This window comes from Somniosus microcephalus, chromosome 4 (genome assembly GCF_052327205.1).
Source record: "Somniosus microcephalus isolate GS21.2 chromosome 4, FLI_Smic_1.0, whole genome shotgun sequence".
In the NCBI taxonomy this organism is placed as follows: Eukaryota; Metazoa; Chordata; class Chondrichthyes; order Squaliformes; family Somniosidae; genus Somniosus; species Somniosus microcephalus.
Window position 1 is genome coordinate 322308667 of NC_140990.1, and position 18970 is coordinate 322327636.

Consider the following 18970-nt stretch of genomic DNA (forward strand, 5'->3'; position numbering starts at 1 on the left):
CTCGCTATCGCATTTCAGACTTCAAGACGCACTAAATAGGCCTGATGGCAGTGGGGTAACCATTGTCAGCTTTTGGTTTCACTCCCTCCAGCAAGAGTCTGATCACACAGGTGAGTGACTCACCTCCTGACTCCAAAGCCTTTCCACTTGCTAAACCTGTATCGAACCTTAGTCAGACCACACTTGGAGTGCTATGTGCAGTCCTGGTCGCCATATTATAAAAAGGATATAGAGGCACTGGAGAGGGTGCAGAGATGATTTACAAGGATGGTATCAGAAATGCGAGGGTATACATATCAGGAGATGATGAACTGGCTGGGTCTCTTTTCTCTTGAAAAGAGAAGGCTGAGGGGTGACCTAATAGAGGTCTTTAAAATTATGAAAACATTTTGATAGAGTGGATACAGAGAGAATGTTTCCACTTGTGCGGAAGGATTAAAACTAGAGGCCATTGATATAAGATAGTCACCAAGAAATCCAATAGGGAATTCAGAAGAAACTTCTTTATCCAGAGAGTGGTGAGAATGTGGAACTCGCTACCACAGGGAGTGGTTGAAGCGAATATTATGGATGCAATTAAGGGGAGGCCAGACAAGCATACGAGGGAAAAGGGAATAGAGGGTTATGCTGATAGATTTAGATGAGGAAAGACGGGAGGAGGCTCAAATGGAGCATAAAACGAGGGAAATTAGAGAAGCGTGCAATAAGAGCACAGCTGTCATCATAGGTGACTTTAACTTACATATAGATTGGACTAGCCTAATCAGTAAAAATAATGAGGAGGAGGAATTCCTTGAGTGTTTGAGGGATGGTTATCTGGATCAATATGTCGAGGAACCAACTCGGGAACAGGCTATATTGGACTGGGTACTGTGCAATGAGAAGGGACTAATCAGTAATCTTGTTGTACGGGGACCCTTGGGTCAGAGCGATCATAACATGATCGATTTCTCACTCGAAATGGAGAGCGAAGAAATTGACTCAGAGACTAAGGTCCTGAATTTAAACAAGGGGAATTATGATGCCATGAGACGGGAACTGAGTAGGTCTGATTGGACAACGTTCCTGGGAGGACTGGAGGTAGATAAACAATGGCAAACATTTAAAGATAGAATGACAAAATTGCAAAAATTGTTTATACCAATCTGGCATAAAAGGAAATCTAAAAAGGTGACTCAACCGTGGATAACAGGGGAAATTAGAGACAGCATAAAATCCAAAGATAGGGCGTATAAAATAGCCAAAAAAAGCGCCAGAGCGGAAGATTGGGAACAGTTTAAGATAGAGCAAAGGAGGGCAAAGGGCATAATCAAGAGGGGCAAAATAGCTTACGAAAACAAGCTGGCGGAAAATATAAAAACTAACTCCAAAAGCTTTTATAAGTATATCAAAAGGAAAAGACTGGTGAAAACCAAAGTTGGTCCATTGCAGTCAGATACGGGGGAATATATAATGGGAAATAAGGAAATGGCAGATCAACTAAATGCATACTTTGGGTCAGTCTTTACGAAGGAAGACACAAAAAACCTCCCTGGGATATCGGGAAAAATAGGGACATTGGCAAAGGAGGAACTGACGCAAATCAATATCTCTAAGGATATGGTGTTAAGGAAGCTAAAGGGATTGAAGGTGGACAAATCCCCAGGGCCTGATAACATGCATCCTAGGGTACTGAAGGAGGTGGCCCTAGAGATAGCGGATGCACTAAGGATGATTTTTCAGAATTCATTAGACTCGGGAACAGTGCCGATGGATTGGAGGGTAGCTAACGTTACCCCACTATTCAAAAAGGGGGGTAGGGAAAAAGCAGGTAATTACAGACCTGTAAGCCTTACATCAGTTGTGGGCAAAATGCTGGAGTCCATCATTAAGGATGAAATAGCGGAGCACTTAGCAAATGGGGACAGGATAGGACAGAGTCAACATGGATTTACAAAGGGTAAATCGTGCTTGACTAATCTATTGGAATTTTTTGAGGGAGTAACTGGTAGAATAGATGGGGGAGAGCCAGTAGATGTGGTGTACCTGGACTTCCAAAAGGCCTTCGATAAGGTCCCACATAAAAGATTAGCATGGAAAATTGAGGCTCATGGGATAAAGGGGAAAGTTTTGGCGTGGATAGGGAACTGGCTGTCAGATAGAAAACAGAGAGTTGGAATAAACGGCTCATTTTCTGAATGGCAGGCAGTAACAAGTGGGGTACCACAGGGATCTGTCCTGGGCCCCCAGCTGTTCACAATTTACATTAATGACCTGGATCAGGGAGTCGGATGCAGCATTTCCAAATTTGCAGACGACACTAAACTAGGAGGGGGGGTGGGCTCAGAGGAAGAGACCAGGAAGCTCCAGAGCGATTTGGACAGACTGGGCGATTGGGCGGATAAATGGCAGATGCACTATAATGTGGACAAGTGCGAAGTTATCCACCTTGGGTGCAGGAACGGGAGGGCAAATTATTATTTAAATGGCAATAGATTGGGAGAGGGGGAAGTACAGAGAGACCTGGGTGTTCTTGTACACCAGTCACTGAAGGCGAGCATGCAGGTGCAACAGGCGGTCAAGAAGGCAAACGGTATGCTGGCCTTCATAGCAAAAGGGTTAGAATACAGGAACAGGGATACCTTGCTGCAGCTGTACAGGGCACTGGTGAGACCACACCTCGAGTACTGTGTACAGTTTTGGTCGCCGCATCTGAGGAAGGATGTTCTTGCCATGGAGGGGGTGCAGCGGCGATTCACCAGGCTGATACCAGGAATGGCGGGAATGACCTATGAGGAGAGACTATGTAGTTTAGGGATGTACACACTGGAGTTTAGAAGATTGAGAGGGGACCTCATAGAAGTGTATAAAATTCTGACAGGTCTAGACAGACTGGATGCAGAAGGAATGTTTCCCTTGGCGGGTGAGAACAGAACTAGAGGACATAATTTGAGGATAAGGGCTAAACCATTTAGGACAGAGATGAGGGGGAATTTCTTCACTCAGAGAGTGGTGAACCTGTGGAACTCATTGCCACAGAGGGCAGTGTACGCCAGCTCATTAAATATATTTAAGAGGGAATTAGATATATTTCTACGGGCAAAAGGGGTTAAGGGTTACGGAGAGAAGGCGGGGACGGGATACTGAATTAAAAGATCAGCCATGATCTCATCGAATGGCGGAGCAGGCACGAAGGGCCGAATGGCCTACTCCTGCTCCTATCTTCTATGTATCTATGTATAAATGCTGGCATGGACAGGTTGGGCCGAATGGCCTGTTTCTATGCTGTATATCCGATGTAATCCACCATTTACAAGGCACAAGTCGGGAGTGTGATGGAATACTCTGCACTTGCCTGGATGAGTGCAGCTCCAACAACACTCAAGAAGCTCGACACCATCCAGGACAATGCAGCCCGTTTGATTGGCACCCCATCCACCACTTTAAACATTCACTCCCTCCACCACCAGCGCACCGTGGCTGCAGTGTGTACCATCTACAAGATGCACTGCAGCAACTCGCCAAGGCTTCTTCGGCAGCACCTCCTAAACCTGCGGCCTCTACCACCAAGAAGGACAAGGGCAGCAGGCGCATGGGAACATCACCACCTCCAAGTTCCCCTCCAAGTCACACACTATCCCGACTTGGAAATATTTCGGCCGTTCCTTCATCGTAACTGGGACAAAGTCCTGGAACTCCCTCCCTAACAGCACTATGGGAGGACCTTCACCACACGGACTGCAGCGGTTCAAGAAGGCGGCTCACCACCACCTTCTCAAGGGCAATTAGGGATGGGCAATAAATGCTGGCATTGCCAGCGACGCTCACATCCCGAGAATGAATAATAAAAAAAACATTGCCAGTCAGCCGTGACGCATATTTGAACCTGACAGAGTGGGATTGTTGATTTAACAATGACATTCCGATTCATGGCTCCCATCCCGGGCCGACTCTACTTTTTGATGTGTTTTTTCTCATATTGGAAACCACTGAAACAACAAACTTGCATTTTTATAGCGCCTTTCACAACCTCAGAATGCCCCACAGAGCTTTACAGCCAATGAAGTATTCTTGAAGCATAGTCACTGTAATGTTGGGAAACGCGACAGCCAATTTATGCACAGCAAGCTCCCATAAACAGCAGTGATCAGATAATCTGATTTTAGTGGTGTTGGTTGAGGGATACAGGAAACTTTCTGGTATCCGGCACGGACGGGACCGAGCTGGTGCCGGTCTATCAACAATGCCGGAGAATCGAGCGCTATAGTTAAAAGATACAGAGCTCAGCGCTCCGTCTAAAGCAACAAACCCTGTTGCTAACAGCTTCAAAACAATCAGCACAGCTTGCAAGCGTCTCTGTAGCTTAGCAACAGCTTCAGTTAGACGCTTGCACAGCCAGAAATGAGTAAAAAAAAAAGTAACTAAAAATAAAAAAAGTTATCTGAACCGACTCCTGAATTTTGCCGGTTAACCGACATTTCCGGTTATTTAGTGGCCAGTTAATCGAAAGTTTCCTGTACATATTAGCCCGGCCACCTGGGGAGAACTCCACTGCCCTTCTTCCAAATAGTGCCGTGGGGCGCAACCATTTCTGATTTTCACTTCAAGCTTCTACCTTCAACGACAGGGATTTTTGTTTAAAAATCCTTCTCAACTCCTTGCGGCGATTTTCTCCCTTTCTCTGGCCTTTGCTGGGGTGTGGTTCCACGGGCAACATCCGCAATCCAATACGCAGCTTCTTCGTGCGGGAGCCCAGTGAGTGTCGGCGGGTCGTTTGATGGTAGAGGGTACGGCAGCGGAGCCCGGCCCGGCCGTGCCTTCGCCCGTCGCCCCTCTGCGTACCTCTCCGACTGGGCAGTGTTGCCCCAGCTACCAACCTGGCTGAAGTTGGCCAATTGGCAAACAGACCCAAGGTTAAACCTGGGACCTTGTGTTCCACGTGGCTTAGGCCGCTAACGTCTTTAAGGAACTGAATGTTTTTACAACCGGTGCGTGTAGAGTTTTCCTTCCAGTTGACGTTGAGAAATTGGCTTTTTCCCTGATTGTTGAGGCTTTTCCTGCAGACGCTGTGTCATAGAGTCATAGAGCACAGAAAGAGGCCCTTCGGCCCATCGTGTCCGCACCTGCCATCAAGCCCTATCTATTCTAATCCCATTTTCCAGCATTTGGTCCGTAGCCTTGTATGTAATGGCGTTTCAAGTGCTCATCTAAAAGCATAAAAGAGAAGTCATTTTCTTTTGGTCTTATTTAAATAGCTGTAGAAGAATCCGAGCTCGCCCCTTGAACAGAAGGATGTGCGGCTCACAAGACCCATTGTGTCGCAGGTTTATTGTGGAGGGGTGAGCCTGAGCAGGCCGTGCGACCGTTTGAGGCTGTAGGAGCAGGGTTCGGTCTGGGCCTCATCCCAAGGAAAGTAAGAAAGAACTTGCATTTATACAGCATCTTTCGCAACCTCATGACGTCCCAAAGCGCTTTACAGCCAATGAAGTAATTTTTTGAAGTGTAGTCACTGTTGTAATGTAAGAAACACGGCAGTCAATTTGCACACAGCAAGCTCCTACAAACAGCAATGAGATAATAGAGTCATATAGTCATAGAGTTATACAGCACAGAAAGAGGCCCTTCGGCCCATCGTGTCCGCACCGGCCATCAAGTCCTGTCTATTCTAATCTTATTTTCCAGCACTTGGTCCGTAGCCTTGTATGCTATGGCGTTTCAAGTGCTCATCTAAATGCTTCTTGAATGTTGTGAGGGTTCCTGCCTCTACCACCCTTTCAGGCACTGAGTTCCAGATTCCAACCACCCTCTGGGTGAAAAAGTTTTTCCTCCAATCCCCTCTAAACCTCCTGCCCCTTACCTTGAAACTATGCCCCCTCTACTCTTCTCCTTTCCTGATGGATATTTTCCCATAAATGCCCACAGGGGTGCTTTAAGTCTGGTAACAATCATTGGACGCACATAATCCTTCCTGGCTGCTTTGCGCGCCCTGTCATGTCCCAGTTTAGTTTTAATGGCTCCAGTCTATTAATGGAATCTTCATGTATCCCCGTATCCTGCGGAGAGCTGCAGCAGACGGCCCACTTCACGACGCTCCGCCCGATATTGTGGAACCACTTCTTCTACATGAAGTGTGTCTGCAGTCCGCCGGGGCGCTCACCGCCCTCTGGGTGGCCTTTCTTATTCTGTAGAGCAATTCTGTCTGAAAGGGACGGTGGAAGCAGGATCGATGGTAACGTTGAAAAGGTAGTCGGGCCTTCCAGCACTGACCACGCTTCAAAAAGGACCGCATTGCCTCTGCAAGATCCTGCAAATCCATTGGCAGGATAGGCGCACCAACGTCAGTGTTCTTGCTCAGGCCAACATCCCCAGCATCGAAGCTTTGACCACGCTCAATCAGCTCCGATGGACGGGTCACATTGTCCGCATGCCCGATACAAGACTCCCAAAACAAGCGCTCTACTCGGAGCTCCGACACGGCAAGAGAGCCCCAGGTGGGCAAAGGAAACGCTTTAAGGACACCCTCAAAGCCTCCTTGAAAAAGTGTAACATCCCCACCGACACCTGGGAATCCCTGGTCCAAGACCGCACAAAGTGGAGGAGAAGCATCTGGGAAGGCGCCGAACACCTCGAGTCTCTTCGCCGGGAGCAAGCGGAAGCCAAGCGCAGGCAGCGAAAGGAGCGCACGTCAACCCAAGCACCCCACCCACCTGCCCCTTCAACCACCGTCTGCCCCACCTGTGACAGAGACTGTAGGTCCCGCATTGGACTAATCAGTCACCTGAGAACTCATTTTTAATGTGGAAGCAAGTCATCCTCGGTTCCGAGGGACTGCCTAAGAAGAAGATTGGGTGTGAAGTGCTTAGAGACGTCCTGAGGTGGTGAAAGGCGCTATATACATGCAAGTCTTTCTTTCTTTCTAATGATGTATTCATCTTGAATATGAGAATTTAGAGGAGTTGTCTAGTATCAGCCAATACTGAATCACCATTTCAGTTTAGCAACTGGTTGGATCTAGCCTTGAGCTTTGGTTTGGTTCGGTGCTAAACTGCCATATTCCCAAGCGAGAGTGATTACCTGCGGGATAGGAGAAGGGTGATAACGGGTTTAAGAGAGGGCGCGGGGAATGAAAATCAATGAGTCCTTGCTGACTGAGGCTTGTCTTATACAATTTAATAATAGATTGTGTTTATGTCCCGAGTCTGTAGAGGGGCTGGTTCTCTTTCACTGTCAAACTTGAGACTAGATTAATTGACAGCAACGTGATAAAAAGCAGAAGCTAAGGCCACCGCACGAACCGAGGGCAACGATGACTTTACTCCTCACACCTCCCCGCTCCTTCCCCCCACCGCACAGGTTCTCCAATCCTGGGATTTGCAGGGATTGGGAATGTTCAAGTTCCATAAATCCCAGCTGACAAAAAAAAAAGAGATGAATAAATAAAAAGAATCTCCGGAGTTGAGGGAGCGGTAGTGTAGCGGTTATATTGCCGGACTAATGATCCTGACAAAGCAAGTTCAAATCCCACCACGTCACTTCGAGAATTTGAATTTTTTTTTTTTATAAATACCTGGAAATAAAAATCTTGTATCAGTAAAAGTGACCATGAAGTTGTTGGTCGAATTGTGGTTCACTAATGTCCTTTAGGGAAGGAAACCTGCCGTCCTTCCCCAATACGTGACTCCAGACCCACACCAACAGGGCTGAGTCTTAATTGTTCTCTGAAGTGGCCCAGTAAGTCACTCAGTTGTACCAAATTGCTGCCAGCGGTTCGAGACGGCGGCTCACCACCTTCATCTTGGTTGGATCTAGTCTTGAGCTTTGGTTTGGTTCGGTGCTAAACTGCCATATTCCCAAGCGAGAGTGATTATCTGCGGGATAGGAGAAGGGTGATAACGGGTTTAAGAGAGGGCGCGGGGAATGAAAATCAATGAGGCCTTGCTGACCTTATACAATTTAATAGATTGTGTTTATGTCCCGAGTCTGTAGAGGGGCTGGTTCTCTTTTACTGTCAAACTTGAGACTAGATTAATTGACAGCAACGTGATAAAAAGCAGACGCTAAGGCTCCACCACCACCTTCTCAAGGCAACTAGGGATGGACGATAAAATGCTGGCCTTGCCAGCGACGCCCACATCCCGAGGATGAATTTAAAAAAAACGTTTGTGCAGGAGTTCTCTTCTTCATTTAAGGGAGCATCGATTTCCATGTTTCCACCCCAACAATCCTCGCGTTTAAAGTTTTTTGAAGAGGTGATGTAAATAGCAGTGCATCTTTTCACTATTTGCATGTAATAAAATCCCAAACCAATTAAAACCACTAACCTTGTTTATCCTCCTCTTTCCCACTTGATGGCTCGTCTTCCACCCTCCATAAACTTGAACTCACCCAACACTCGGCTGCCCGTGTCCTAACTCGCACCGAGTCCCGTTCACCCATCACCCCTGTGCTCACTGCCCCGTGTCCTAACTCGCACCGAGTCCCGTTCACCCATCACCCCCTGTGCTCACTGCCCCGTGTCCTAACTCGCACCGAGTCCCGTTCACCCATCACCCCCTGTGCTCACTGCCCCATGTCCTAACTCGCACCGAGTCCCGTTCACCCATCACTCCTGTGCTCACTGCACCGTGTCCTAACTCGCACCGAGTCCCGTTCACCCATCACCCCCTGTGCTCACTGCCCCGTGCCCTAACTCGCACCGAGTCCCGTTCACCCATCACCCCCTGTGCTCACTGCCCCGTGTCCTAACTCGCACCGAGTCCCGTTCACCCATCACCCCTGTGCTCACTGCCCCGTGTCCTAACTCGCACCAAGTCCCGTTCACCCATCACCCCTGTGCTCACTGCCCCGTGTCCTAACTCGCACCAAGTCCTGTTCACCCATCACTCCCCTGTACTCACTGCCCCATGTCCTAACTCGCACCCGGTCCCGTTCACCCATCACCCCGTGCTCACTGCCCCGTGTCCTAACTCACACCCGGTTCCGTTCACCCATCACCCCGTGCTCACTGCCCCGTGTCCTAACTCGCACCAAGTCCCGTTCACCCATCACCCCCTGTGCTCGCTGACCTACATTGGCTCCCAGTCTGGCAACACCTCGAATTAAAAATTCTCATCCTTGTTTTCAAATCCCTCCACGGCCTCGCCCCCTCCCTAGCTCTGTAACCTCCTCCAGTCCTACAAGCCTCTGAGATCTCTGCGCTCCTCCAATTCTGGCCTCTTGCACAGCCCCGATTTTAATCGCTCCACCTTTGGCGGCTGTGCCTTCAACCATCTGGATCCTAAGCTCTGGAATTCCCTCCCTAAACCTCTCTGCCTCTCTTACCTCTCTCTCTCCTCCTTTAAGACGCTCCTTAAAACCTAGTTTTTGGTGACTTGTCCTAATATCTCCCTATGTGGCTTGGTGTTAAATTTTTTTTTGATAACTCTCCTGTGAAGCACCTTGGGATGTTTTACTACATTAAAGGTGCTATATAAATGCAAGCTGTTGTTATTGATGTGCGGGTTAGGTTGATTGGCTATGATAAATTGACCCTTAGTGTTAGGGGGATTAAATACGTGGGGTTACAGGGATAGGGTGGGATATGTGTTGGTGTAGGGGTTACGGGGATCGGATGGGATATGTGTCGGTGCAGGCTTGATGGGCCGAAATGGCCTCTATCTGCACTGTGGGGTTTCTGTGATTCTGTGAATACTGAGTAGAGCTCCATTGGCGTTGACAACCGTTGACTATCTTGCATGCGCAGTTATTTTTCATGCATGGACTCAGCCGTTGGGTATCGGCGGGCTAATTGACACCCAATCGATCACATACTTTTCACGCGTGCACGATTCAGTGGGAATCACTGGCTAGTGATCAGCACTGCGAATCTTGGCTAATTCCCCACCCTCAGCCAATTAAAATATCCCGACGACTATCTCCCCCCCCCACCCCCCACCGCCCCCTCTCCCTTCCAGCTGAGGTAGGTAACTGAGCGCAGATCAAGGATTGAATCTGGGGCATTTCTGGTCAGAATAGCAGTTCAGTGCTGGTCACTGCATTTACCGCCTGAGTATTTGGAGTATTCCACTAGTTTACCAAATTTTTTTGGTGGACGGGAACCATGTGTTTCCATCAAGATAGTAAACTGAAGAACCTCAACCTTGTGTATGTCTTGATGACCAGTTGAGATTGGGTGAGCAATCCTGATGGAAAGGTCACCTGCGACACACTCAGGCGGGGTGGGAAGTGGGGGAATAAGGAGATTGAAACCCTCATCCATACTTCTGTTAGCCTCCAGACTTGACCATTCCAGGTTTCTCGTTCCGCCCATCCATAAATTTGAGCTTGTCCAAAACTCTCCTGCCCTTGTCCTAACTCGCACCAAGTCTCGTTCACCCATCACCCCCTGTGCTCACTGCCCCATGTCCTAACTCGCACCAAGTCCCGTTCGCCCATCACCCCGTGCTCACTGCCCCGTGTCCTAACTCGCACCAAGTCCCGTTCGCCCATCACCCCCTGTGCTGACTGCCCCGTGTCCTAACTCACACCAAGTCCCGTTCACCCATCACCCCCTGTGCTCACTGCACCGTGTCCTAACTCGCACCAAGTCCCGTTCGCCCATCACCCCCTGTGCTGACTGCCCCGTGTCCTAACTCACACCCAGTCCCGTTCGCCCATCACCCCCTGTGCTCACTGCCCCGTGTCCTAACTCGCACCAAGTCCCGTTCACCCATCACCCCCTGTGCTCACTGCCCCGTATCCTAACTCGCACCGAGTCCCGTTCACCCATCACCCCGTGCTCACTGCCCCGTGTCCTAACTCGCACCGAGTCCCATTCACCCATCACCCCCTGTGCTCACTGCCCCGTGTCCTAACTCACACCAAGTCCCGTTCACCCATCACCCCCTGTGCTCACTGCCCCGTGTCCTAACTCGCACCGAGTCCCGTTCGCCCATCACCCCGTGCTCACTGCCCCGTGTCCTAACTCGCACCAAGTCCCGTTTACCCATCACCCCCTGTGCTCACTGCCCCGTGTCCTAACTCGCACCGAGTCCCGTTCGCCCATCACCCCCTGTGCTCACTGCCCCGTGTCCTAACTCGCACTGAGTCCCGTTCGCCCATCACCCCCTGTGCTCACTGCCCCGTGTCCTAACTCACACCCAGTCCCGTTCGCCCATCACCCCCTGTGCTCACTGCCCCGTGTCCTAACTCGCACCAAGTCCCGTTCGCCCATCACCCCCTGTGCTCACTGCCCCGTGTCCTAACTCGCACCAAGTCCCGTTCGCCCATCACCCCCTGTGCTCGCTGCCCCGTGTCCTAACTCGCACCGAGTCCCGTTCGCCCATCACCCCCTGTGCTCACTGCCCCGTATCCTAACTCGCACCGAGTCCCGTTCACCCATCACCCCTGTGCTCACTGCCCCGTGTCCTAACTCGCACCAAGTCCCGTTCGCCCATCACCCCCTGTGCTCGCTGCCCCGTGTCCTAACTCACACCAAGTCCCGTTCGCCCATCACCCCCTGTGCTCGCTGCCCCGTGTCCTAACTCACACCCAGTCCCGTTCACCCATCACCCCCTGTGCTCACTGCCCCGTGTCCTAACTCACACCGAGTCCCGTTCGCCCATCACCCCCTGTGCTCACTGCCCCGTATCCTAACTCGCACCAAGTCCCGTTCGCCCATCACCCCGTGCTCGCTGCCCCGTGTCCTAACTCGCACCGAGTCCCGTTCGCCCATCACCCCCTGTGTTCACTGCCCCGTGTCCTAACTCACACCCAGTCCCGTTCGCCCATCACCCCGTGCTCGCTGCCCCGTGTCCTAACTCACACCAAGTCCCGTTCGCCCATCACCCCCTGTGCTCGCTGCCCCGTGTCCTAACTCACACCCAGTCCCGTTCACCCATCACCCCCTGTGCTCACTGCCCCGTGTCCTAACTCACACCGAGTCCCGTTCGCCCATCACCCCCTGTGCTCACTGCCCCGTATCCTAACTCGCACCAAGTCCCGTTCGCCCATCACCCCGTGCTCGCTGCCCCGTGTCCTAACTCGCACCGAGTCCCGTTCGCCCATCACCCCCTGTGTTCACTGCCCCGTGTCCTAACTCACACCCAGTCCCGTTCGCCCATCACCCCGTGCTCGCTGCCCCGTGTCCTAACTCACACCAAGTCCCGTTCACCCATCACCCCCTGTGCTCGCTGCCCCGTGTCCTAACTCACACCAAGTCCCGTTCGCCCATCACCCCCTGTGCTCGCTGACCAACATTGGCTCCCGGTCCGGCAACGCCTCGATTTTACAAATCTCATCCTTGTGTTCAGATCTCTCCATCGCCTCGCCCCCCCCCCCCCATCTCGGTAACATCCAGCAGCCCCACAACCCTTTGAGAACTCTGTGTTCCTCCAATTCTGGCTTCTTGTCCATCCCTCACTTCTAACGTCCCACCACTGGCAGCCATGCCTTCCACCGTCTCGGCCCTAAGCTCAAAAATTCACTCCCTAGACCTCTCCGCCTCTCCACCTCCCCTCTCCTCCTTTAAGACCCTCCTTAAAACCTACCTCTTTGACCAAGCTTTTGGTCCCAATGTCTCCTTCTTTGGCTTGGTATCAATTAGTGACTGACTACGCACCTGTGAAGCGCCTTGGGACGTTTTACTAATTTAAGGGCGCTATATAAATGCAAGTTGTTGTTGAGAAAAAACGAACTGTAGAAAGTAACCCTTTCAAAAAAGGAAAGGCCTCTTGTTTCTGAGTAGCGCAGATTTTCAATTTAGTTAAAGTCCTGAGCCAAGCCGAGGGTCTGCAGCAGTGTCAGAGTTGGCAAAAGCTCTTGTGAGTAACTTTACAGAAGCACCCTTTGACTCTGCTGGGATGCACTCTGGGTAACTATTAATACACATGCATTGGCCGAACATTAGTTCACCCTGCGTAATGCGTGTGGCTTGCCTGACATTAGGCTGTGTTACCGCTGAGATTAAGCCCCCTGTGCTTGCAGTGCAGATGTGCTTCTCTTGGGGGCTGTGCATTTTTAGGTAGATTTTTTTTTTTAATTTAAAGCTAAGCCTTTCCTATAACGAGCTGTCTGAATTTTGTCTGTCTGATCAGTTTGTCGTAGCTAAAGTTCCTCTTCCCATTTCACCACTATCTTGGTCTTTTACTTCCAACCTCCCCACCCCTTCTGAAAGATTGGGGAATGGTTCCATGGGTGCATCGGCTGCTTGAGTTGGAGAACAGTAACATGTGCGCTGCAGCTGCACGTGCACATTTGTGACAATCAAAATATCCCCCTCGCCCCCCCACTCAATGGGACTGCACATTGAGTTGCCACCTCCTGCTTGGGTACTCGCAGGAAGATTGACCACTTGGGCACGGTACTGGAGCTGGCTTGGCATTTTACAGCCATACCCCAACACGAGCATCTCCACCAGGGGAGAGGGGGAGAAAGGGTAAGCTGTTAGAGTTAAGGACCACCACAGGCAAAGTCCTCCGCCCATGGAAGAAGTACCGGACTTTCTGAAACCGCTGCTCCTCCGGCCGGGGACGGAAACGTGCTTCTCTCTCCAAATTTTCACAACCAGCTCGGGACGTATTAAAGCAGAAAATACTGGAAAACTCTCAGCCGGGGCGGGTAGCATCTGTGGAGAGAGAAACAGAGGTAGCATTTCAGGTCGATGAACTTTCACCAGTGCTGGAAGAAATGAGAGATTTAACAGTTTATAAGCAAGTACAGAGCCAGGGGTAAAGGGAGCAGGGTGGGGTGGGAGATGGGGAGGAACTAACAAAAAGGGTCTGTCATAGAGTGATGGGCAGGAGTGATTAATTGACAAAAGGGATTATAGTGCAAGGCAAACAAGGTTTGGGGAGGGGGTTGGGGTAATGGGACAACAAGGATAGGTCCAGAGGAGGTGTAAATGGCAACAACAGAACCATTACCAGCACCCGCTGTCCAAGAAAATGGGAAATGAAAAAATGATTATGGTCTGAAATTGTTGAATTGATTGTTGAGGCTGTGACGTGCCTAGTAGAAAGATCAGGCACTATTCCTTGAGCTTCCATTGAGCATCATTGGAACAGTGTCGAAGGCCAAGGACAAAAAGGTCAGAATGATACTTATTAAGACTCTTGTGGACAAATATTACATAGGATATACGCACAGAAACAGACCATTCAGCCCAACCAGCCCATGCCGGCGTTTATGCTCCAATCAAGCCTCCTCCTCTCCTTCCTCATCTAACTCCATCAGCATGTCCTTCTATTCCCTTCTCCCTCATGTGCTTGTCCAGCTTCCCCTTAAATGCATCCATACTATTCGCCTCAACCACTCCCTGTGGCAGCGAGTTCCACATTCTCGCCACTTTCTGGGTGAAGACGTTTAATAGACGCAGTGTTAATGGACCTTTCTAACCCGCAAGCTCTCAAACTTAAGTTGCAAGTAAACCAATCTGTTTCCTTTCCAGGCACGTCTCCCAAGTCCCACCACCCTGGTAGCCAAGACGTTCGACAGACACCATGGGTGTGTCACGGCTGGTGGCCTGCTGTCTGTCTGTGCCGTGCGTTCTACTTATCGTCAGGTGCAGCCTCACGGCCTCCCAGAGTGCAGAGCGTCTTCTAGAGCATGAGCTACGGTGTGGCGAGAAGGAGCATCCAACCGTGCTTTTCAGCGGTAAGAAAACTAGAATCGAAAGGAGTTACGGATACTGCCATTTTGGAGATTTCTCTGCTCGTCAAGAAACAGCGCACTTTTCCGCTTTCGTCGCTCAGTTTCAGCATCTCCTGTTTAGTCTGGTAAAACTAGTTCAGTTGGAAAACTGAGACGGATAGATTTTTACTAACAACAGAAAATGCTGGAAAAACTCAGCAGGCCAGGCAACATCCGTGGAGAGAGAAACAGAGTCAATGTTTCTCTCTCCACGGATGTTGCCCTGGCCTGCTGCGTTTTTCCAGCGTTTTCTGTTGTTATTTCGGATTTCCAGCATCCGCGGTATTTTGCTATCGTACATGGATAGATTTTTGTTGGGCAAGGGTACATGGGAGCCAAGGCGTGTAGATGGAGTTGAGGTCACAGATCAGCCACGATCTAATTGAGTGGCGGAACAAGCTCGAGGGGCTGAATGGCCTCCTCCTGTGCCTGTCCTCCTAGTAAAAGCTTAAACTCAGAACTTTCTCACTCGGGCAAGATTGCGACACCAGTTGAGCCAAGCTAACAGCACAGCCCAGCAAGCAGATCTTGTTAGTCTGGGCTGGATTCAATCTCTGACCCCAGAGGTGAAACCAAAGCTTGCTAAGAAAGAAAGAACGATTGTGCATTTATATAGTCCCTTTCATGACTGCCGGTTCTTTCAGTCCTGTTTGTCCAATTCTGTGCCAGCGAATCCTCTAACACAGTTTGACTAATTGTTCCGGATCAACCATATTGCATGGAGGAATTCTCAATATCCAACAATCAAGGCTCCGGGAATTCTAAGATGCATGCAATGCCACAAAAATGTGTTTGCGTGGGATCTCTTGGAGCTGCAGAGATTCTCGAGGACTGTAGGATTAATTAGGCTTCAATTTCTTTTCCGTGAAGTTATTTTTCTCTCTTCATTCGTCCTCATTCTCCGACCGAGCTGTTTCCAGATTTTTGTTGCTGGATGTTAGCAAGACTGGCTCGAGCTGTGTCCTTTCCCCACTTTTCATCCATGTTGTAAAGAAAAAGAGAAAGAAGAATCTATACAGCGCCTTTCATGACCTCAGGATGTCCCAAAGCACTTTACAGCCAATGATGTCCTTTTGAAGTCTAGTCACTGTTGTAATGTAGGATATATTGGCTAGGACACCGGGGAGAACTCCCCTGCTCTTCTGCGAAATAGTGCCACAGGATCTTTTACGTCCACCTGAGAGAGGAGACGGGGCCTCGGTTTAATATCCAAAAGATAACACATCTAACAGTGCAGCACTCCCTCAGTACTGCGCTGGATTTCAACCTAGGTTTTGTGCACAAGTCTCTGGAGTGGGCACTTGAACCCCACAACCTTCTGACTCAGAGGCCAGCGTGTTACCCACTGAGCCACAGCTGACACCATGCCGAGCATATGAAAATGATAGACCGGAAAAGACCAGCTGGTCCATCGATCCTGTCCCATTTAGACACAGTGCAATAGAGCAGCAGGGTCCCTAACTCCCTGCCGCCCTCTATCAGAAGCACCTCCTCTTCTCCCCACCACCCCAGTCACGTCTCAGCTCGGGTAAAGAGCTATTATGTGAGGAGTACAATCTTGCATTGCCACTTGGAATACCAAGCCATATAGAGCAAGGAGGTCCCTAGTTTGACCCCTGGCCTTTTGTCGATCTAGCTGATGTCAGTCTCAGCAAGGCTGTGGGGTTCTATCACTGTCCTCAGTACATCTCAAGGGAGAAGAGCCAAGGTGCAGGCTTCCTACTTCCCAATGATGCTCAGTTTCAACTGCTGACTGTTTTGAGGGGGACTGGTTTTGGCTTTTGGCCATGATACCCCTCTACGGCTGATAACTCGATGACTATACCCACAAATAACGAATGACAGCTCGGGTGAGGCAGTGGAGGGTTACAAATGCACCCGAGGCACGATTATAATTCAGCACCTCGGAAGGGACTAAATTCCAACTCATGGGGCGGAAGTTCTGAGCTGGAGGCCCAGCTCACTACGAGCCGCCATTGCAGTCATGTCAGCCGTGGCTCAGTGGGCAGCACTCTCATCTCGGAGTCAGAAGGTCGTGGGCTCATAGTCCCACTCCAGAGACTTGAGCACAAAAATCTAGGCTGACACTCCAGCGCAGTGCTGAGGGAGTGCTGCACTGTCGGAGGTGCCGTCTTTTGGTTGAGGCGTTAAACCGAGGCCCCGTCTGCTCGTAAAAGATCCTGTAGCACTGTTTGGAAGAAGAGCAGGGAAGTTATCCCCGGTGTCCTGGCCAATATTTATCCCTCAACTAACATCAGGATAACAGATTATCAAGTCATTATCAGATTGCTGAATGTGGGAGATTCCTGTTTGGAACAGTACCCATGGATTGGAGGGTAGCTAATGTTACCCCACTATTCAAAAAAGGTAGTAAAGAGAAAATGGGGAATTATAGACCAGTGAGCCTGACATCGGTAGTGGGGAAAATGCTAGAGTCCATTATAAAAGATGTAATAGCAGAGCACTTGGAAAGCAGTGACAGGATCGAATAAAGTCAACATGGATTTACAAAAGGTAAATCATGCTTGACTAATCTACTGGAATTTTTTGAGGATGTAACTGGTAAAATAGATAAGGGAGAACCAGTGGATGTGGTGTATTTGGACTTTCAGAAGGCTTTCAATAAGGTCCCGCATAAGAGATTAGCGTGTAAAGTTAAGGGACATGGGATTGGGGGCAAGGTATTGACTTGGATAGAGAACTGGTTGGCAGACAGAAAGCAAAGAGTTGGAATATACGGGTCTTTTTCCGAGTGGCAGGTAGTGACTAGTGGGGTACCGCAGGGATCGGTCCTAGGACCCCAGCTATTCACAATATATATTAATGATCTAGACGAGGGAACTAGATGTAATATCTCCAAGTTTGCAGACGACACAAAGCTGGGTGGGCGTGTGTGCTGTGAGGAGGATGCAGAGAAACTCCAGTATGATTTGGACAGGTTGGGTGATTGGGCAGAAGCATGGCAGATGCAGTATAATGTGGATAAATGTGAGGTTATCCACTTTGGTGTCAAAAACAGGAAGGCAGATTATTATCTGAATGGCAATAGATTGGGAGAAGGGGAAGTGCAACGAGACCTGGGTGTCGTTGTGCACCAGTCGCTGAAGGTAAGCATGCAGGTGCAGCAGGCGGTTAAAAAGGCAAATGGTATGTTGGCCTTCGTAGCGAGAGGGTTCGAGTACAGGAACAAGGATGTCTTGCTGCAGTTGTACAGGGCCTTGGTGAGACCACACCTTGAGTATTGTGTGCAGTTTTGGTTGCCTTACCTGAGGAAGGATGTTCTTGCCATGGAGGGAGCGCAGCGAAGATTCACCAGGCTGATACTTGGGATGGCAGGAATGACGTATGAGGAGAGATTGGGTTGATTGGGCTTATACTCGCTGGAGTTTAGAAGAATGAGAGGGGATCTCATTGAAACTTATAAAATTCTAATGGGACTAGACAGACTAGATGCAAGAAGGATGTTCCCGATGGCTGGGGAGTCCAGAACCAGGGGTCACAGTCTAAGGGTAAGGGGTAAGCCATTTAGGAGAGAGATGAGGAGGAATTTCTTCATCCAGGGAGTGGTGAACCTGTGGAATTCTCTACCACAGAAGGCAGTGGAGGCCAATTCATTAAATATATTCAAGAAGGAGTTAGATATATTTCTTAAGGCTAAAGGGATCAAGGGATATGGGGAGAAAGCAGGGACGGGGTACTGAATTTGGATGATCAGCCATGATCTCATTGAATGGCGGAGCAGGCTCGAGGGGCCGAATGGCCGACTCCTGCTCCTATCTTCTATGTAACAGCTGCATTTCCCACATTACAACAGTGACTAAACTTCAAAAGTACTTCATTGGCTATATGAGTTTGTGAAAGGCGCTATATAAATGCAAGTTCTTTCTTTTTTTTTGTCCGATCTCTTCAGGGAGTAAGACCTGTCTGCCAGACTGTCCCTCTTTTAACACATTGACAGGTCTGGTGATGTGCTGTGGGTGGGGGGCGGGCGGGAGTGGGGGAGAGATAAAAAGAAAGAAAGCCAGAGGTCACAAATTTGACCTTTTGAGAAAAGCTTAAATCCTTTAAATCCTTCGCAGACTGTAAAACGGTCACACTCTCCATCTAACCAGGAACGTTACGATTGACTTTAGTAAATGCTTCTGGGCGCGACCTAGGGATTAGTCCCATTCACAGGAATCCTGTCTTGCTGTGCAGCAGCAGGATGAAGTGAGATTGGTTTCAGATTATTGAAGTTGGGTCAAGATATGTTGTTTTCCCCTCTGGATAAAAGCACGCTGTTGCCACGGTAAAGTGCCTATAGGTGGGGTGTCAGCGTTTACAG

At 49.7% G+C, this 18970-nt stretch overlaps 1 protein-coding gene across 4 annotated transcripts in view; it reads left to right on the forward strand.

Moving 5' to 3' along the window:
• sema5ba (sema domain, seven thrombospondin repeats (type 1 and type 1-like), transmembrane domain (TM) and short cytoplasmic domain, (semaphorin) 5Ba) overlaps positions 1–18970 on the forward strand; it is a 423201-nt gene that overhangs the window by 167471 nt on the left and 236760 nt on the right. For all 4 annotated transcript variants that reach the window (XM_085986838.1, XM_085986837.1, XM_085986839.1 and 1 more), the window contains one exon: positions 14405–14610. In XM_085986838.1, the coding sequence (XP_085842964.1) occupies positions 14457–14610 (154 nt within the window). In that variant the 5' untranslated portion in view covers positions 14405–14456. The remainder of the gene's footprint in view (positions 1–14404; positions 14611–18970) is intronic.